The following is a 20,040-nucleotide window of genomic DNA, read 5'->3' on the forward strand; positions in this document are numbered from 1 at the left end:
AAAACATTTATAATAGTAATATGTAAAATTTTTAAAATGAGGCTTTGTGAATTTGATTAATTTTTTACTCACAAAAAATAATAATAAACACCATTTTAAATGCATATGAAAAGGAGACGTTATTAAATTAATAATTTCATTATATAAGTGCTGCTATTTGGAATGATTGGAAATTTGGAAACCTCCCTTATATTGCGGAACAACTAATATAATAATATTTTCTTTTAACTACCCTATTCTTAAAAAAATGTTATGATGTCCCACAAAAAACAGACTTCGCCTGTAAAAAAAGACGGCAAGTAAATAAATCGTCCAGCGTAAATAATATAAAAAAATAAAATATTCCAATTTAAAAAATTAATGAAATCCAAATGCAAGGACAGTATTTATTTTTACTGTGGCAAAAGTTAAAACTTCGAAAATGAAATAGTAACACAAACAAGTTACTTCCTGGGGGCCCGTAATGTTCATATATAAGCCGCTATCTTACGATAAAAGCGTTGCTTTTCTTAATTCCACAATGTGGCTATTTAATTTCATTGCATAGAACGGGCTATCGGCAAGCCACTTGTTTATGTTACTATTTCTTTTCGAAATTTCAACTTTTGCCACAGCAAAAATACATACTTGCCTAACATTTGTATTTCACTAATTTTTTAATTAGAATATTTTATTTTACTATATTATTTACGCTGGACGATTAATGTACTTGCCGTCTTTTTTTTATAAACAAAATCTATTTTTTGTTGAATTTAATTATAAGCTTAGTTAATAGGAACCAAAAAAAAATTGTCCTTCTTTTTATCACTTGAGACCCCCCTAACCCTTTAAATGAAATTGATAAATACAGTTTTATGCATTTCTTGAGACAAACTACCTGACTATTGACATTAAAAATAGATTTTTCCATGTAAAATAATAAAAGTTGCCTTCAATTACCTTTTAAATTATATTTCTAAATTATATCAACAATACTCTCCTGTGTCTCCCTTACAATTGATAGTATACATTGTTAATCTAGGGAAAAAGGTGAGCAAAATCCGACGAGATACGACCTTGTAATGTACAAGGCCGGATTGATACCTGTATCGAAGGCGATGGATATTAAAGCAGCCGAGTGCAATCAAACTTTGTATTCTGTCGATATTGATCTTTCCCCGTGATTAACATACTATTTTCCATAAATAGTGAGGGAAAGCGCAGTTTTCCATAAATGCTTCGGTGGGATGTGGGTGTGTAAAAATAATTTACCTTCTCCCCATTTACAACTTTCCACCCGCTAGAGTATCCCCTCACCCCCTCCTCTATCCAAGTCCGCAAAACAGGCATGCAAATCTGCATTTTCACGTCATGAGTTATTAAAAAAAAATGTTGTTTGATATGTATTTTTCTACAGTGAATAATAAGAAATGTTATTTGTCTGCAGGCATTAAAATGGGAAACCCTGTATAAAAATATATGCAATTATATTACTATTTTTTGTTAAAAACTGTCCTCTGTTGGACGATAAATCATTTTCAAAAATCTCTAGTAAATTGAAAATCTCCGCTGTGAGATATCACTTTATTTTAGGAACACATTTTCGATCTATAATATCAGTATTAAAGATTTTAATTTAATTTCTCTAATCATTTTCCAATAGCTACGAAATTAGGTAAACAGTCATTTCAACTCTTATTTTTGTTGTAGTTAATTAAACATTTCCTGCCTGATTTTTTTCTGACAGCGTTAAAAGAAAGTCTAATGACTTTATCTTATATACGATCTAAATATGAATATACATTTTCTTTCAGAAGCTTTCCAAAATTATGATTGCCTATTAGCTAACAACTATAGTAACTTCAACCACTTTGGTTTGGTTCGAATGTTTTAAATGTTTTACAAGTTTTTTTATTGAGTGTCCTTCTCAAAGGATATTGGATAGGAGAGGGTTAAATTGTTTGTTTCTTATTCAAAATCTGTTGTTTATTTATGCTGTAGCTATAAATGCATAAATATATTTCAGTTAATCCTAAGCTAAGAATTTTTCTAAATTAGGTTTGTAAGAATAACAATAGACTCATTAAAGCTGAACAAAGCTTACTTGCAAGCTGTTCCTTGCTGAGTTCCTGTTGCGGGTCCTGCAAAAAATAAAATTCTAAATTAATTTTAATAAAATATTAAATAATTAATGAGAACTTTTCAACAAATATTAAAGTGCGTGGCATTTTATTTATAGAAAACAAATATTGGTCAGATTATCCTAACGCTTGGAGAAGCCTAGATTAAAAAAAAGGAAGAAAATACATATAAAAGACTTCTTTTTCTGAAATTTTTGGAAAAATTATTAGTAATTTTGCGTGATTATTGTTGACTTAAAAACTAAACAGCGATATTTACTTTTCTTTCAATATTTTTTATTAATGGAGTAATGGCATCTTAAGGTTGTAGTCTAGTTGTTTGGGTCGCAAATTTTTTTTTCATATTTCGATAGTATACCAACATTAGAATATGGTGTATAAATTTTAAACCGATATTCAAAATATTAACAAAGATATAACATATATTCGGGAGCGCCGCATAATTGAATGCTGTAAGTTGCGCGACAGCTGCTAACGGTTATTCCTCACTATTATGACTCATATTACCTTTATATTTCCTTAGAGTTTCGTATACATTTTGATATAAGAAAGGATATAACCAGATATACCTGTGTTTGACACGTATGAAGAGACTAAAAACTTGTAGTATGCACCGGGGATCGACGATTAGTGTGAGGATGAAAGTTCTGTTAGCCAAATTTTAAACGGGTTTTTCTCGAAACCACGTTTTCTCGGTCGGCATGAGGCATAACAGATTTTCTATTGAATCGATCGGGCTGAAATTTTTACAGGTTGCTCTAAACATCTGTAATTCTGGCAGGAAGTAGAATCATTATTTTTCATCCATTACTTTTCAATTTACAATCCAATTTACACTAAAACAATTGTACCTTTTTCTTTCGAAGTCCGCCATTTTGTTATATTTCAACCGAATTAATTTTTTCTAGTTCCTGCCAGAATGACAATCCTACTGAATAATAATCTGTTGCATATTTTTGTTTCCGATCAAGAGACACGATAGTTTCTCGACGGCAAGTACATATAAAAGTAGATAATGACGTGTCTACACCGCCGAGCACAACTATGTAACTTATACAGTAAGTTTGACCGTCTCAATTTTTAAACCAATTAATTTCAATGAATGATCAATTGTCATGGTTTAAATAAAGCTTTCCTTAAAATGGTTTTGGATAAGCTTTCATTTGAGCTCACGAACATCAAAATCGGTTCATACAATCCAGAGATCTCATACTCTGTTAGCTATATATATAACGAAAAATTTCATTTCTTTCCGTCATCTTCTTCTCCAGTCAGAATGTATGTTTCGGGCTGAAGTTGGTCGCTAAGAGGTAAATGACGTCATTCTTTCTCAGCTTTGCCAACTAGTTAAACTCAACTACAAAATCATGGTTGTGAACTATCAAATATAATCGATGTAATCGATATAACTAATCCGGCGACTTGTTACCTGTCAATTGTAATATAAGGTTATGTATATTTAATACAGTGAGGTTGTTCATTGTTATGTTAGTGATTGTGTTTAATTTTTAAAATGATAAATAAATTCGAATAATAATGACATAAGGAGTCGATAATTATTAGATAAGTAAAACAATATTTTAGAATACAATAGGTTATATGCTTTGTGGTACTTTGTGAAATATCTTTTTCAGATAAAATAGAACATTTCTATTTTCATTATTGAGGATAGAGCTGACTGGATAAAAGAAGATTAATATTTATATATTTTCAATACTGTGCCAAGGAGAAGTATACCTTCAACATTTATGTGCCTTGGTGATTATCAGGATCATAATAATTGCAAGAAATTGTTAAGGTATTTGAAAATCATATGCTAAACTTCCTGGAATTGAAATCATTAACAAAATGCATGTTTAAATTTATTTTCTTTAAACTGATGTGGAACATACTCTCCGATAGGTTATATCATATATACAAACATTTTTCCAGGAGACAATAAAACTTTCTTATTACTACGATTAAGGAAAATAGATAAATATTTTGTAATCGTTATTTAATATTCAATTATAATATAAAAAAGTATTAAAACCAAATATTCACCTACGCTTCCCTAATCAGAATAGAAAGAAATTATTATTATTTCCAACAAAATGATTCCAATTTAATTTTTTATAAGAATAACATTGATTTTTATAATATAATATGTAATATATTTTTTGGTACTTAGTGAGATTTTATTTCAGATTGAATTACAATTACGTGTTTATTGTGTCATTGTGCAGGGTTGAGCTGTAATATTTAATGGAAGAAGTCAGAAATGATTCGAGTTTACCATAGAAAGAGCCATAATGCAAAGTTAATGTTCAGAGTTAAACCAAAGGAAAAGGTGGAGAAATTAAAAAATTTGGAAGCCAATTTTTAATAGTGAATAGCTTGCAGGTGATTTTGGGAATAAACTCTTTGAAATATATAAGTCAATTAAATCATAATTATAACGATAACATCATCTAGAAATGAAACAATGAAAAGAAGTCATCATTTTAATATTTTCCATGCGATAGAATTTACAGTGAATAACTTTGCGAAACTAAAAGCAGTATATCCACAAAAGAGAGGCTTCCATTGTATAAATTGGTGTATTTCCTAGTTTATACTAATGAAAGCAAAATATAAATGGTACTAGTGTGCTGGAGAAAGTGCCATAATTCAAAGTTGATGTTGAGGATAACAGCTAAGAAAAAAGTGGATTTAAAGGTAAATTTAGAAACAAATTTGTGAAAACGAAAGACTTTAATGTGATTTTGGGTATAAGATGTTGAAAATATAACTGAAACAGTCATTGTGAATACTATGTTAAAAGCCTCTAAAAGTGTAATTATAATAAGAACTCATCATTGTAATATTTTGTATTTTATTTAATAGATTAATAAATTAATATCTCGAATTGAAGCTTTACATTATGGAACGATGAGAACATTGGAAAATGTTTTATTAGATTAAATTAGTTATAACAATATTTTAGTTTTAATTCCTATATTCTTACAAAACGTTATAAGATCCCACAAAAAATAAGCCTTGCTTGTAAAAAAGGGACAGCCGGTACATAAGTCGTATCTAGTATGATTAATATATAGTAACATAAAATATTTTAATTAAAAAAAATAGTGAAATCCAAATGTTAGGCAAGTATAAATTTTTTCCATGGCGAAAATTGAAATTTGGCAAAAGTAAATAGTAATACAAAAATTACTAGCCGGGCCCGTAATATTCATGTGTAAGTCGCTATCTTTGCAATATAAGCGTTGCTTCTCGTAAGTTAAAAATGTGGCTATTTAATACGATTGCATACAACGGGCCTGGCAAATTATTTTTGTATTACTATTTACTTTTTTCCAAATTTCAATTTTCGCCATGGAAAAAATGTATACTTGCCTAACGTTTGGATTTCACTACTTTTTTTAATTAAAATATTTTATGTTACTGTATATTAATCATACTAGCTACGACTTATGTACTTGCCGTCCTTTTTTGCAAGCAAAGCTTGTTTCTTATGTTACCCAAACTGGAGATACCCCATGGGCCAGCAGCACATGTTTTATTTTCACCTACTTTGACACCATATAATTTAATAAAATATCAAAAAAAATATATTTTTGAATAATACAATATAATATTAATAACATACAAAATGTTCAGATGTTTTGCATTTCATTTAGGTAGTAACAAAAATTCCAGAAAATCACCCTGCAAAACCGGTCGATTTACTAGACTACTACCTTAAATTGGATACTAAAAAATATTGCCGTGCAGTTTGAAGAGGTCGATTGATTCAAATTTAACAGATTTCTCAAAAAATTTCATTAATTTGTACGAATTCGCATTGCATGTAAACCTAAGACAAAAAGAACAAATCTTAAAATGATAAAATTTTGAAGATATTTTAAAAAAATTTGTTTTCTTTATAAATTATTGTAAGTAACTTTTTAACCTTTTGAACTCCGCTGTCCCCTCTGAAGGACCATAATTCTTTCTGTATGAAAACCGCAGAGTGAAAAGGGTTAATAGTATTAAAAAAATTATATTTAAGGGGTTGTATGCGCAATATTATTAGTTAACCCGCCAACAGGCGCGTGCTTTTTTTATGTAGATAGGCGCGAGGGGTGCCACGGTCACCCCACTTATTTTTTGTTATTTGACGTAAAATATTTAAGAATTCAGATTTATTTTCCAATAAATATCATCTATGTGACGCTCACTTGGTATACGATAGCAGTTGCATGTCTTTAAATTATTTCTACTAATAAAACGTTAAAACTAGTAAGTGACTGCACAAATTTGTCGCTAAGTTACAGATAGATTTCTATCCTTGGGGTGCTTTGGACACCCCGCGCGCCTATTGACTGGTTAAAGTACAAACCCTCAAAGTTTTAGCGAAATTAGTTGTGTGCTTTCTAAGTAATAGTGCACATAGCGCAAATAAATGTTTATTATAAGTAAAATGTGTTTAAAGATTTCACCTTAAAATAGTTCGCTTATGAAACTGTATTCTACAGAATTAAAACAAATTGAAAAACAACATCAAATAGACATAAATACACGTTGCATTTAAAATAGGAGCTATGATGTTATAACGTGTCACAATAATGCTAGGCAAAATTTTAAGGGATGGTAAAGCAAGTAAATAGGAAAATATTTTGTCAACAAATCTGGTGTCTCCGAGCCTCCAATTTTGATCTGCAGCCGTTGAAAGATCATATGTAGGTGAGCGCGTTCAGTAGTGTTGATGGGGAACATCAGCTGACAGGCAGAGCGGCGGCGGTGCACGGCTAGGTCCGTAGCATTACGCGAGGCACTCCCTTTTCTTCCACATTAAAACTGTTTCAAGTTAATTTTCATCTTGTTCACTACACTTTTTAGGCAAGGCCTTTTTGCACATTGTCAGCTATCTATGCTCGCAATAATTGTTCAAAGTGCCTCCCGCGATTGGAGACACATAATTGCAAACGTCTTTGCAATGACTCGCGAACGGGAAAAAATATTCCCGCTGTGTTACGGATAGTGTCACACGCTGCAACAATTCGCTCGAAAAGCTCATTTGGGCTTTGGAAAGGCTTTTCATAAACCAGAGCCTTCAAATGGCCCCACAAGAAAAGTCCAATGGGGTGAGGTCAGGTGATCGCGGCGGCCAGTCGAATGCACTACCTCTCCCTATCCATTTATTTGGGAATTTTTCTATTATGCATTCTCTTGTTCTTCTTGTAAAATGAGCCGGTGCTCCATCACTTTGGAACCTCATGATTTGCCGAATGGAGAGTGGAATGTCTTCCAAAAGTTGTGGCAACGTTTCTTCCAAAAATGCGACGTACATATTGCCTGTTAATCGGGACGGTAACAGGTAAGAACCCACTATGTAGTCGTCAATGATTCCGGCCCAGACATTAATGGAAAAGCGATTTTGCACGTGTGTCACTGCCGTAGGGTGAGTGTTTTCCATATCCCACATGGGGCTATTGCGCGAGTTGAAATAGCCATTCCGAGTAAAGCAAGCTTTGTCGGTGAAGAGAACATGCCGTGAAAAGTTTGGATTTCCTGCACATTAATCCATGAACCACGAACAAAAACGCACTCGCCTCTCAAATTCACTGCCACTTAATTCTTGCACTTGACTTAAATGAAAAGGATGCAAGTCTTCTGCATTTAGCACACGCCACACGCTCATTCTGTCTACATGCAATTCGCGCGCAATAGCTCTTGTACTTTTTTCCGGAGCTTTTCTAACACATTCGAGGACACTTTCCTCGAATTCAACCGATCGCGTTGATCGACTTTTGCCAGGTGGAGCTTCTGGTGTTAATGTCCCGGTATCGCGCAACCTTTGGGCGATCGGCGCAAAGGTTTTGCGGTTCGGATGCCTTCTATTCGGAAATCGTTCTTGATAAATTCACGCTGCTTTATTAGCATTACCGTCGGCTAATCTATAAACGAAATGAATATCTGTTAATTCCGGGAATGAACAATCCATTTTGCACTGTCTTTTAAGATGAGACTAGGACGAATGAATAGCTAACAATAAAACGACACAAAGCTTCAACTGATAAATTCGTTTGTTTTTTAATGGTTACTATTTTTTGGAATAGCTAGCATAAAGGACTTCCCAAAAATCTAATAAACATAAAATATTTTCATTTGTGCTAGATATTCCAAAAAATTGTAAACATTAAAAAACAAACGAATTCATCAGTTGAAGCTTTGTGTCGTTTTATTGTTAGCTATTCATTCGTCCTAGTCTCATCGTACAAGACAGAGCAAAATGGATTGTTCATTCCTGGAATTAGCAGATATTCATTTCGTTTATAGAATAGCCGACGGTAATGCTAATTGTAAGGTTATTCCCTTCAGTGTGAGGGACCACTCACACTACGGGTTTTCCCATTACCTTCGCCCATCCTTTTCTATCGGTATCAGGGCGCCAGTTGGTCAGTTGGGTGGCCAACAACCCTACGTTATCAATTGGGTCCTTCGACCCCATTCTCTATGCATCTTATACAGCCCTGCGGCCATGCACATGGACGGTAGCGGTAGCCACGGTCGCTCCAGCGTTGCCAACTCCGCCATTTTGATTATACTACGGTGTACAGTGATGTCAGTGATGCCAGAATCAAATTTTTAGCAACAAAAATAAAGTTAACCGCTAGCCAGCAGCTGTATAGAAAATTTGAAGGGAAGGGATATATACCTCTTCCCTTCGAATTTTCTATACAGCTGCTGGCTAGCGGTTAACTTTATTTTTGTTGCTAAAAATTTGATTCTGGCATCACTGACATCACTGTACAACGTAGTATAATCAAAATGGCGGAGTTGGTAACGTTGGGTCGCTCAGTATGCTAGGTCGTGGAGAGAGGGGAGGGTTCCTTACGGAAGTCCGAGCATCGCAGACCTACCTGCTGAGGGGCATACATCCATCCCTCACCACCCACACCCAGGTGGTGGTGAGGAGTGCGGGAATATGCGGTATCATTTGCCAAGCATAGAGCCTGCCAGGAGCGGACCACCACGGAGGCACTGTTCGCGGCCCGTCCAGCCATAGCGCAAGCATATGGGATTACGGAGGGCACCGGGACACATTCCAACGGGCTAACTACGCCCCTGCACAACCCACTATGCATTGGCCGGTATCCAGTCGTGACGTACGTGCAGGCTGGCCTATAGCACACGCCTCACGTACGCGAACCGACCCATGGCTGTCTGAGTGTCGCGTCACGCGCTCACCAGCACGCACGGACACATCAACACAGTCCCATGGTCGCGTTCCGACTGCCCTGCTATGGCAGTCTGCGCACGACATTCGCGCAGCCTGCTTGACGCGCGTAACCAGCGTTCAAGCCAGACTCGATGTTCTATTTCCCCTCCTCGTGGGGACTTATAGACACTGTCATTCCTTTAGGACTCCCCGAGGCCACTTCTCCTTATCTCAGGTTGCCTGGGTTGTTTGGCATGGCCCTGCCTTACTTCTCAGGGCAACCGGGACATCGTTTACTGGAGCGCCGGTCTTTTCATTCGGGCCTCTGCCTGTCAACGGGGTCTATCCTTGACGTTAGCTATAATCCACTTGTGAGCCTATCTCACGAGTCGGTAACGTAGGGATTAATAATATCCACTGCTCGGTAACTTTCATACTTTTTATTCGGTATCTTGCATACGTAACGGGGAACTTCGTTACATAATAAAGCAGCGCGAATTTATCAAGAACGATTTCCGAATAGAAGGCATCCGAACAGTAAAATCTTTGCGGCGATCGCCCAAAGGTTGCGCGATACCGGGACATTAAAACCAGAAGCTCCACCTGGCAAAAGTCGATCAACGCGATCGGTTGAATTCGAGGAAAGTGTCCTCGAATGTGTTAGAACAGCTCCGGAAAAAAGTACAAGAGCTATTGCGCGCGAATTGCATGTAGACAGAATGAGCGTGTGGCGTGTGCTAAATGCAGAAGGCTTGCATCCTTTTCATTTAAGACAAGTGCAAGAATTAAGTGGCAGTGAATTTGAGAGGCGAGTGCGTTTTTGTTCGTGGTTCATGGATAAATGTACAGGAAATCCAAAATTTTCACGGCATGTACTCTTCACCGACAAAGCTTGCTTTACTCGGAATGGCTATTTCAACTCGCGCAATATCCACATGTGGGGGATATGGAAAACACTCACCCTACGGCAGTGACACACATGCAAAATCGCTTTTCCATAAATGTCTGGGCCGGAATTATTGACGACTACATAGTGGGTTCTTACCTGTTACAGTCCCGATTAACAGGCAATATTTACGTCTCATTTTTGGAAGAAACGTTACCACAACTTTTGGAAGACATTCCACTTTCCATTCGGCAAATCATGTGGTTCAAAAGTGATGGAGCACCGGCTCATTTTACAAGAATAGCAAGAGAATGCATATTAGAAAAATTTCCCAAATAAATGGATAGGTAGACGTAGTGCATTCGACTTGCCGCCGCGATCACCTGACCTCACCCCATTGGACTTTTCTTGTGGGGCCATTTGAAGGCTCTGGTTTATGAAAAGCCTTTCCAATGTCCAAATGAGCTTTTCGAGCGAATTGTTGCAGCATGTGACACTATCCGTAACAGTACGGGAATATTTTCTCTCGTTCGCGGGTCATTGCAAAGACGTTTGCAATTATGTGTCTCCAATCGCGGGAGGCACTTTGAACAATTATTGTGAGCATAGATAGTTGACAATGTGCAAAAAGGCCTTGCCTGAAATGTTTAGCGAACAAGGTGAAAATTAATTTGAAATAGTTTTAATGTTGAAGAAAAGGGAGTGCCTCGCGTAATTCTACGGACCTGGCCGTGTGCCGCCGCCGCTCTGCCTGTCAGCTGATGTTCCCCACCAACACTACTGAACGCGCTCATATACATATGATCTTTCAACGGCTGCAGATCAAAATTAGAGGCTCGGAGACACCAGATTTGTTGACAAAATATTTTCCTTTTTACTTGCTCTACCATCTCTTAAAATTTTGCCCAGCATTATTGTGACACGTTGTATATATAAAGCTTAAATTGCTCAAACTTTTATTGAAGTCTAAACATTACTCATATGGAAGACGATTTAATTTGTTTAGATTTTTTAAAATTTATTTAGGTTAACTCATTAAAGGGGGCATACCAATAAGGAAATTCAAAAAATTATTTTTTTTTTGATTGAATAATAGATAACGAATATGCCTGCAAAGTTTTTTTGGCAATATTCGAATTCGTTTTGAAGTTACAGCCATCTGAGTAAACATAGCGCGCTGGAGGCAGAATGCTCGCTCGCCTAATTTTTGTTATTTGTTTAGATGAAATCAGCTAATGACGGTTTTGGATTTAAGTCTAACTTTGAAAAGCTACTACAAGCATTGTGTTTACATAAGGTAACATGATGGTGTAGGTATAGCTGATTAACCGGTGAGTCATTTCAATCTATTACTTCTTACAGTTTTTGTAAGTTATTCAACATATCCATCTTTAAATGGGTTTTTCCACAACTTGCGTTGTATTAACTGGTGTACACGTTTGGCAGAAAATTATTCAACGGATCTTCCTGAAAACTGACATATAGCTTCCTTATACTATTGTCTGTTTGATGAATATAATTGATTTTTTAAATTTAAAAAACAAAAACTGTTTTTTTACTAAAAAAACAAAGGAAAAAATAGAGTCATTTTTCAGGTTTTCATAATTTTTGTGTCAGAAACGATTTTTTTTATATTCATTAATTCATATGATAAACAATTGTTAAAACTTTAAAATATTTCTTCCATTTTTGTTACAAATCAAAACTGTAGTCGTAATCGTGTACACTAATATTCAAAAAGGTTCGGATAATGGCTGCGTAAGTCCGCCATTTAATGAAAAAAATTGTTTCTTAAATGTTAAATATGCTCTTTATAAAAGAATAACTTTTGTTAAATATTCTTTGGTTCTTTCATGATTAAAAAAATTTATGAAAACAGCAGTCTAACTGGTATACCCCCTTAAGGTCGAAGAGGTCGATTTTAGACTATGTTTTTGTAGCTGATTTTCAGATATTTAACGAAGTAGTAACTGGGTCTAAGGTATGATCCTTTATGTTTTTAGATATGCTGAATCAGAATTTGCGCTCAAAATCCATACATTTTGACCACCATATTAAGTATGACAGTTTTTTTGTAAAAAAATTTCAAAAAATTTGTCATTTTCGAAGTTTAAGATTGTTTTTTTTTTGCATAAAACATAAATATATAGATATTTAATCAACCATCGCTGCACAAATTTCCTTATGTTTAACGGTGAAATTTTACGATCATACTTTATTTGCTAAAATGGCCGGTAAAATGCAAAAAAGTAAAAAAAATTGAATTTTTTCTTCATTAATTTTTTTCATAAGAACTAAAGGCTCAAATAAAAATTGTTTAAGAATAAAAATGTCTTAGAATAGAATGGAGAACTCTCTTAAAATTTTTAAAGGTTTTTTGGAAACAATTCATGAATATTTTAATTTTACAATTTTTTAAAAAATCGAAAATTATCTCTAAAATACCTAAAAAATTCGAAAGTATTTTTCAATAAATTCTAAGCTATTTTTATTCTTAGACAGATTTGATAAAACTCTATAGTTTTTGAGAAAAAAATTTTTAAAGTATATGTCTAAATTTTTAAAAATATTTACTGTTGAAATTTAAATAATTTTTTTCTCAAAAACTACAGTTTGGTTCAAACTGTCTAAGAATAAAAATATCTTTGAATTGATTGAAAGATACTCTTGAATTTTTTCAGTATTTTTAGAGATAATTTTAGATATATTTAAAAATTGTAAAATTAAAATATTCAAGAAATGTCTCTAAAAAATCTTTAAAAAAATTTAAGAGACTTTCCCAATCAATTCTAAGACATTTATATTCTCGAACAACTTTTATTTGAGCCTTAGGTCTTATGAAAAAAATTAATAAAGAAAACATTTTATTTTATTTTCTTTATTGCATTTTACCGCCCATTTTGACAAATAAAGTATGTAAGTAAAAATTCACCGTTAAACATCAGGAAATTTGTGCACCGATAGTTGATAAAATATCCATAAATATATATATACGTTTTATGCCTGAAAAAAATCGCAAACTTCGAAAATAACAAAAGCTTTGACATTTTTCAGCAAAGAAACCACCATATTTAATTTGTTAGTCAAAATGTATGGATTTTGAGCTCGAACTCTAATTTAGGACACCCAAAAACATAAAGAACCACACTTTAGACCCAGTTACTACTTTGATAAATATATGAAATTCAGCTACAAAACCTAGACTTTAATTGACTATCTTCGACCATAATAGGATAATTACTACACATAATTACCTAAAGTTAGTTTATATAAGTTGAACCTATGAGGAATTAAACGATGAAAATGAAACTGAAACTGGCGTCCAGAACTAGCGGCCAGCCGACGACGCTCAGCGAAACTTTTGTAACGGACTGTATAATTCTTAAATATTCAAAATTAGTATACATGCTAAATGCAAAAGGTAGCCAGGCTGAAAATTTGTACATATATTCCTTATAATATATGTAAGCCAATAGGGCTATAAAGATTTTGGGGCAGCGCTTCCTATTTTGTTTAAAAAATAAAAGTTCTCATATCTTTCAAAATAAGTGCAGGCCAAACGCAAAGAGTATCTGGACTGAAAATTTTTGCATATATTCCTTGAATCATATGTAAATCATTAGCACTATTGAGATTTCGGGGCAGCGCTTCCTATTTTTTTTTAAAAATAAAGTTCCCATATCTGGCAAAATAAGTGAAGGCCAAACGCAAAGAGTATTTTCAGCCCAGATACCCTTTGCGTTTGGCCTGCACGTATTTTGCAAAATATGAGATGTTCGAGATCGGGAGGAGCAAAAATGCTGAGAAGTAGATTCCACATTTTCTGCTATATCTCCCTTTCTCTCTTGCGCTCACAGTAGACGGCTAGACTGAAAGCGTCTAACCGCTCTATCTGTCTCTAACTCTCCGCGGCGCGCTTGCGCGTCTTCTGGTCCTAGCGCGTCAAGGCCGCGACAGTGACACTACTTGCCTGCTTGGCCACTAGGTGGCCAGCGCCCGCAGCAGCTCTCTCGCTGGCAAGATTAGTGTCGCCTAATTACTTAGATGGGTCCTTGATGAGGACCCATCGAACCCCAAACTTGCTCGACAGCCGCGTAGCAGCAGCAACCGCAGCAGTTTTAGTCGCCTTCTCGGCTTCTTCTTTTTTGACGCCTCAACGGCAGCGCCTCCACTAGCCAGCAAACAAGCGCCTCCACTGGCGAACTCGACGGGTCGATCTTTGGTAAGTATCACCCAACCACCCACCGCCTTCCAAGAAGGGACTTCCCCTCTGCGGCACTCTCCTCCCTCCTAAGGGAGATTTCTCCGGGGACTTCCCGGCAGTGATGGGAACTTGTGGGAATTCGGTATCCCCACCACGCCGCCACTAGCTAGCACGCACACAGTGCCAGCGGTACATCGGTGAGCCAACCCCACTACTGTCGCCGCTCGCTGGTCACGCACACAGCTACATCGTTACGTGCGTGTCTCGGCTTTCGCCGTTGAAGTTCGGTTAGCTCCGTTGAGGTATGAGTACGAGAGGGATGAATATAATTTTTTCTCGGACCTCTCTTTCGCTCTCTATTTCTCCCAAGTTTAGTCAACGAGCCGCGCCAAACTCCTTTTCCACAGTATCGGCCGGTTCGATGCAATGGGAAAATAAATTTACTTTTTGACAATTATAATTCATGAAAATTTTTAAATGTTATTACAATTTGATAAATATTTTGAAAATGGTAAAAAATTATTGTGGAAAAAAAAATAAAAGTAACAAATAAATAATATTGTCCGTGACAGTAATTGAAAGAAAAAATCCTTGTTATATTGCACAAAATTATCACTGAAGTGTGACATTTAAAATTCATTAAACAAACAAAAATTATACGAAAATACATTAAAGATTGATTAGTATAAAAAAATGGTTAAAAATTAGGTAAAAACTCGTACATTCTCTTGCAATATCACTGCATCGACAGCAATTCGGATTTGTAAATATGACCAAATTCATTAATATATACTATGAAATGCAAAAATCTCTCTGACCTAATTTCTATGATGAGAGCCTAATAACAGAAAATGTGAGGCTGCTCGGAAATTTCTTCGGTTATTTACCAATATGGAACACCTAAGCGAACTGAAATATCCTAAACTATATGCAAAAATAATAATAGGAAATAAAATTAGGACTTAATATATCAAAATGTGAAATAATGTCAAAAAATAGCTCAAACCCACTATTTTCAAATTTTTTTTATGCAAAATTTGAGTCTAGAAGGTACTTCTGCCTTGAAACTTTTGCAAATTCATATATAATTGTTAATAACTAAATAATTATTGCTCCAGAATTTACTTAAAATAAAAGTTTATTGAAATTGAGTTTTACGCTATGATATTGATAAATCTGACTTTATCTCTGCATTGAGAGGCAAATAACTCAATTTCTTATGCTTCTCGGATGTTTCTTCGGCTATAATCTGGTATAATATGTCCGAATGAACACAAATAGATGCTATTAATTATCAACAAATTATGTGGGAATCAAAATTGGGGATTCTAAGCTATGCTACAAAATAATGACCAGAAATGGCTAAAATTGTCCAATTTCAAATTGATTTTCTACAAAATTGGAGTATCGTAGGCGCTTTCGGTTTGAATTTTTTGCAATTTCAGTTATGTCCGAAGAATCATCCGAGAAATACGAGAAATTTAATTATTTGCATCTGAATATTTGCATAAAGCCAGATTTTTCAATATCATAGGGCAAAACTCAATTTCAATAAACTCACCATTTTAGAGCTTTCAGAATTTCGGGCAACATCAGCTTTAGAAGAAGAGCGACTACCGCTAACCAACACACTTTTATATGTCATCCGTGTAAAGTGATGTAGCGTTTACCCAAAAACTCTAAGCAAATCAAAATCTTTTTCCTCATTTAGATTTTAATTTTTACAAAATGCTTGTATATAGCCATTAATTAATTACATTTGGTAATAAATACATATAAAATGCATTCTTATTATATCAAATAATAAGTTGAGGTACAATAAACTCAATGTTTTTATATTAATCTGCCAACAAATACATTTTTTGTGTTTATTATAGAGTCCAATAAGTTAATGGTTATTAAAAAAAAATCCTTGTAATGAAAAAAAATGAAAAAATTTTAAGCTTCGTCAAGACTTGAACCCGAGCCTTCCGCGTGACAAACGGCTGCCTTACCATCTGCGCTACAGTGCTCACTTGGTGTACCAAAAGCAAAAGAGCCTTTTAAAGACTGGCTACAATTCTTTCATTAACTTGTCATAAACGATTAAGAAATAGCTGCAATAATAAATACACTTATTTACACAGCATTATTACACTAAATTTATTATGTTTTTAATTTGAAGCATACATTTTGCATGAAGATATGATAGTTTAACGGTAACCATGCAGTACATTAAATACAAAGTTATTCATATGCTACATTGTCGTAAATAATTCGAGTACACGTAACATATATTGTAATATTACTTAATTAATTTACGACAATGTAGCATATGAATAGCTTTGTATTTAGTGTACTGCATGGTTACCGTTAAACTATCATATCTTCATGCAAAATGTATGCTTCAAATTAAAAACATAATAAATTTAGTGTAATAATGCTGTGTAAATAAGTGTATTTATTATTGCAGCTATTTCTTAATCGTTTATGACAAGTTAATGAAAGAATTGTAGCCAGTCTTTAAAAGGCTCTTTTGCTTTTGGTACACCAAGTAAGCACTGAAGTGCAGATGGTGAGGCAGCCATTTGTCACGCGGAAGGCTCGGGTTCGAGTCTTGACGAAGCTTAAAATTTTTTCATTTTTTTCATTACAAGGATTTTTTTTTTAATAACCATTAACTTATTGGACTCTATAATAAACACAAAAAATGTATTTGTTGGCAGATTAATATAAAAACATTGAGTTTATTGTACCTCAACTTATTATTTGATATAATAAGAATGCATTTTATATGTATTTATTACCAAATGTAATTAATTAATGGCTATATACAAGCATTTTGTAAAAATTAAAATCTAAATGAGGAAAAAGATTTTGATTTGCTTAGAGTTTTTGGGTAAACGCTACATCACTTTACACGGATGACATATAAAAGTGTGTTGGTTAGCGGTAGTCGCTCTTCTTCTAAAGCTGATGTTGCCCGAAATTCTGAAAGCTCTAAAATGGTGAGTTTATTGAAATTGAGTTTTGCCCTATGATATTGAAAAATCTGGCTTTATGCAAATATTCAGATGCAAATAATTAAATTTCTCGTATTTCTCGGATGATTCTTCGGACATAACTGAAATTGCAAAAAATTCAAACCGAAAGCGCCTACGATACTCCAATTTTGTAGAAAATCAATTTGAAATTGGACAATTTTAGCCATTTCTGGTCATTATTTTGTAGCATAGCTTAGAATCCCCAATTTTGATTCCCACATAATTTGTTGATAATTAATAGCATCTATTTGTGTTCATTCGGACATATTATACCAGATTATAGCCGAAGAAACATCCGAGAAGCATAAGAAATTGAGTTATTTGCCTCTCAATGCAGAGATAAAGTCAGATTTATCAATATCATAGCGTAAAACTCAATTTCAATAAACTTTTATTTTAAGTAAATTCTGGAGCAATAATTATTTAGTTATTAACAATTATATATGAATTTGCAAAAGTTTCAAGGCAGAAGTACCTTCTAGACTCAAATTTTGCATAAAAAAAATTTGAAAATAGTGGGTTTGAGCTATTTCTTGACATTATTTCACATTTTGATATATTAAGTCCTAATTTTATTTCCTATTATTATTTTTGCATATAGTTTAGGATATTTCAGTTCGCTTAGGTGTTCCATATTGGAAAATAACCGAAGAAATTTCCGAGCAGCCTCACATTTTCTGTTATTAGGCTCTCATCATAGAAATTAGGTCAGAGAGATTTTTGCATTTCATAGTATATATTAATGAATTTGGTCATATTTACAAATCCGAATTGCTGTCGATGCAGTGATATTGCAAGAGAATGTACGAGTTTTTACCTAATTTTTAACCATTTTTTTATACTAATCAATCTTTAATGTATTTTCGTATAATTTTTGTTTGTTTAATGAATTTTAAATGTCACACTTCAGTGATAATTTTGTGCAATATAACAAGGATTTTTTCTTTCAATTACTGTCACGGACAATATTATTTATTTGTTACTTTTATTTTTTTTTCCACAATAATTTTTTACCATTTTCAAAATATTTATCAAATTGTAATAACATTTAAAAATTTTCATGAATTATAATTGTCAAAAAGTAAATTTATTTTCCCATTGCATCGAACCGGCCGATACTGTGGAAAAGGAGTTTGGCGCGGCTCGTTGACTAAACTTGGGAGAAATAGAGAGCGAAAGAGAGGTCCGAGAAAAAATTATATTCATCCCTCTCGTACTCATACCTCAACGGAGCTAACCGAACTTCAACGGCGAAAGCCGAGACACGCACGTAACGATGTAGCTGTGTGCGTGACCAGCGAGCGGCGACAGTAGTGGGGTTGGCTCACCGATGTACCGCTGGCACTGTGTGCGTGCTAGCTAGTGGCGGCGTGGTGGGGATACCGAATTCCCACAAGTTCCCATCACTGCTTCCCGGGAGAAATTCAACCCTCTCCTTCCCCTACAAAAACTGCCTCCGAGGACTCTTTCGAACCCAGTGTTCCCTACCCTTGAAACCAGGGCTCTCGCAAGAGACGGGTAATGGGGAGGGGTAGATTCACCTTAAGGGTTGGAGTGGCTCGGAGCCACTAGAGCTCGTGGAGAAGGAGGCTGCGGGGTAAGGGGACTTCCCCTTCCCCAACCACTTCAACACCTTGCTTCCTTCTGTGACTGGGGATTTGTCTGGGATACCTCAGGGAAATTGTCCAGTCAGGGAGCTTTGTTGTCCGCGTACCTTCCTAGGGAGTTTTCGTTCCTAGAGTTCTTGGGAATCTTCTGAGAAAGAAATTCCGTGGAATTTGAAGGGGGCAAATTCCATAGGAATTGGATATTTTTAAGTCTCGCGGTGTTGTATATATTTTGTAAATTTTTGTACTGTGACGAGACGCCTGCTTTGTCGCTGCCCCATGCACGATACCGCGTGGTGGGGAGAGCTGTGGCGTACGTGCCGATACCGCGGCCGATACTATAGCGTACGCAAAGTATAGTGTTCTCGTCATGCCCCTCCCTAACTACCCAGAACGGCCGCTCCGCAGCGCCGATTCCGTTTTCGGCGGCTCAACTGGGTATATAAGACCGAGCTCCGACCCAGTTGAGCATTCCGTACCCAGGAGTTCTCCGCGTATACCTATCCTTTGCTCAGGAGTTCTCCGAACACTTCTAGGCGCAGGAGTTCTCCGCGTCATCCGCACCGTTCCTTGCCCGATGCCAATACTAACGGCCGAGTCCAGGAGTTCTCCGGACCAACGGCCATTTTCTTTACAGGGATTAATGCCGTTTTCCTTACAGCTTCCCCGTTGACCGCCATATTGGCTTCCGCCATATTGGCTCCCCGGGCCCTCCCGTGAGGCCACCTACCGTCGCGCCGCCTACCGGTCCGTTCCGTAAGCCCCTCCGAGTGGCTACCGACCGTCGCGCCGCCTACCCGAGCCCTTCCGTGTGGCTACCGAGTGCAGCGCCGCCAGCGGGCGAAATTCTGTACTAGCGACATAACGACCAACACACATACGAACACACCTGCAGCGGCAGTACACAAACAACACAGACACAGATAGGTTAAGATCATGGTGTATAAAAACATTGTAAATACTAGTTTGTTTTGTTTATTCCCTGAATAAATTATTTTTTTACCTACCTTAAATTTG

The 20,040-nt window shown here is 35.4% G+C and overlaps 1 protein-coding gene across 1 annotated transcript in view; it reads right to left on the reverse strand.

Moving 5' to 3' along the window:
- The window catches only part of LOC136774375 (troponin C, isoallergen Bla g 6.0101-like), a 284,717-nt gene that overhangs the window by 196,048 nt on the left and 68,629 nt on the right, over window positions 1-20,040 (reverse strand). The window contains exon 2 of the mRNA XM_066729021.1: window positions 2,084-2,120. Within this exon, the coding sequence (XP_066585118.1) occupies window positions 2,084-2,120 (37 nt within the window). The remainder of the gene's footprint in view (window positions 1-2,083; window positions 2,121-20,040) is intronic.

The sequence above is a fragment of the Prorops nasuta genome, unplaced genomic scaffold, assembly GCF_024137725.1.
Source record: "Prorops nasuta isolate Cenicafe-Biocafe unplaced genomic scaffold, Cenicafe_Pnas_1.2 PNAS00001, whole genome shotgun sequence".
Taxonomy (NCBI): Eukaryota; Metazoa; Arthropoda; class Insecta; order Hymenoptera; family Bethylidae; genus Prorops; species Prorops nasuta.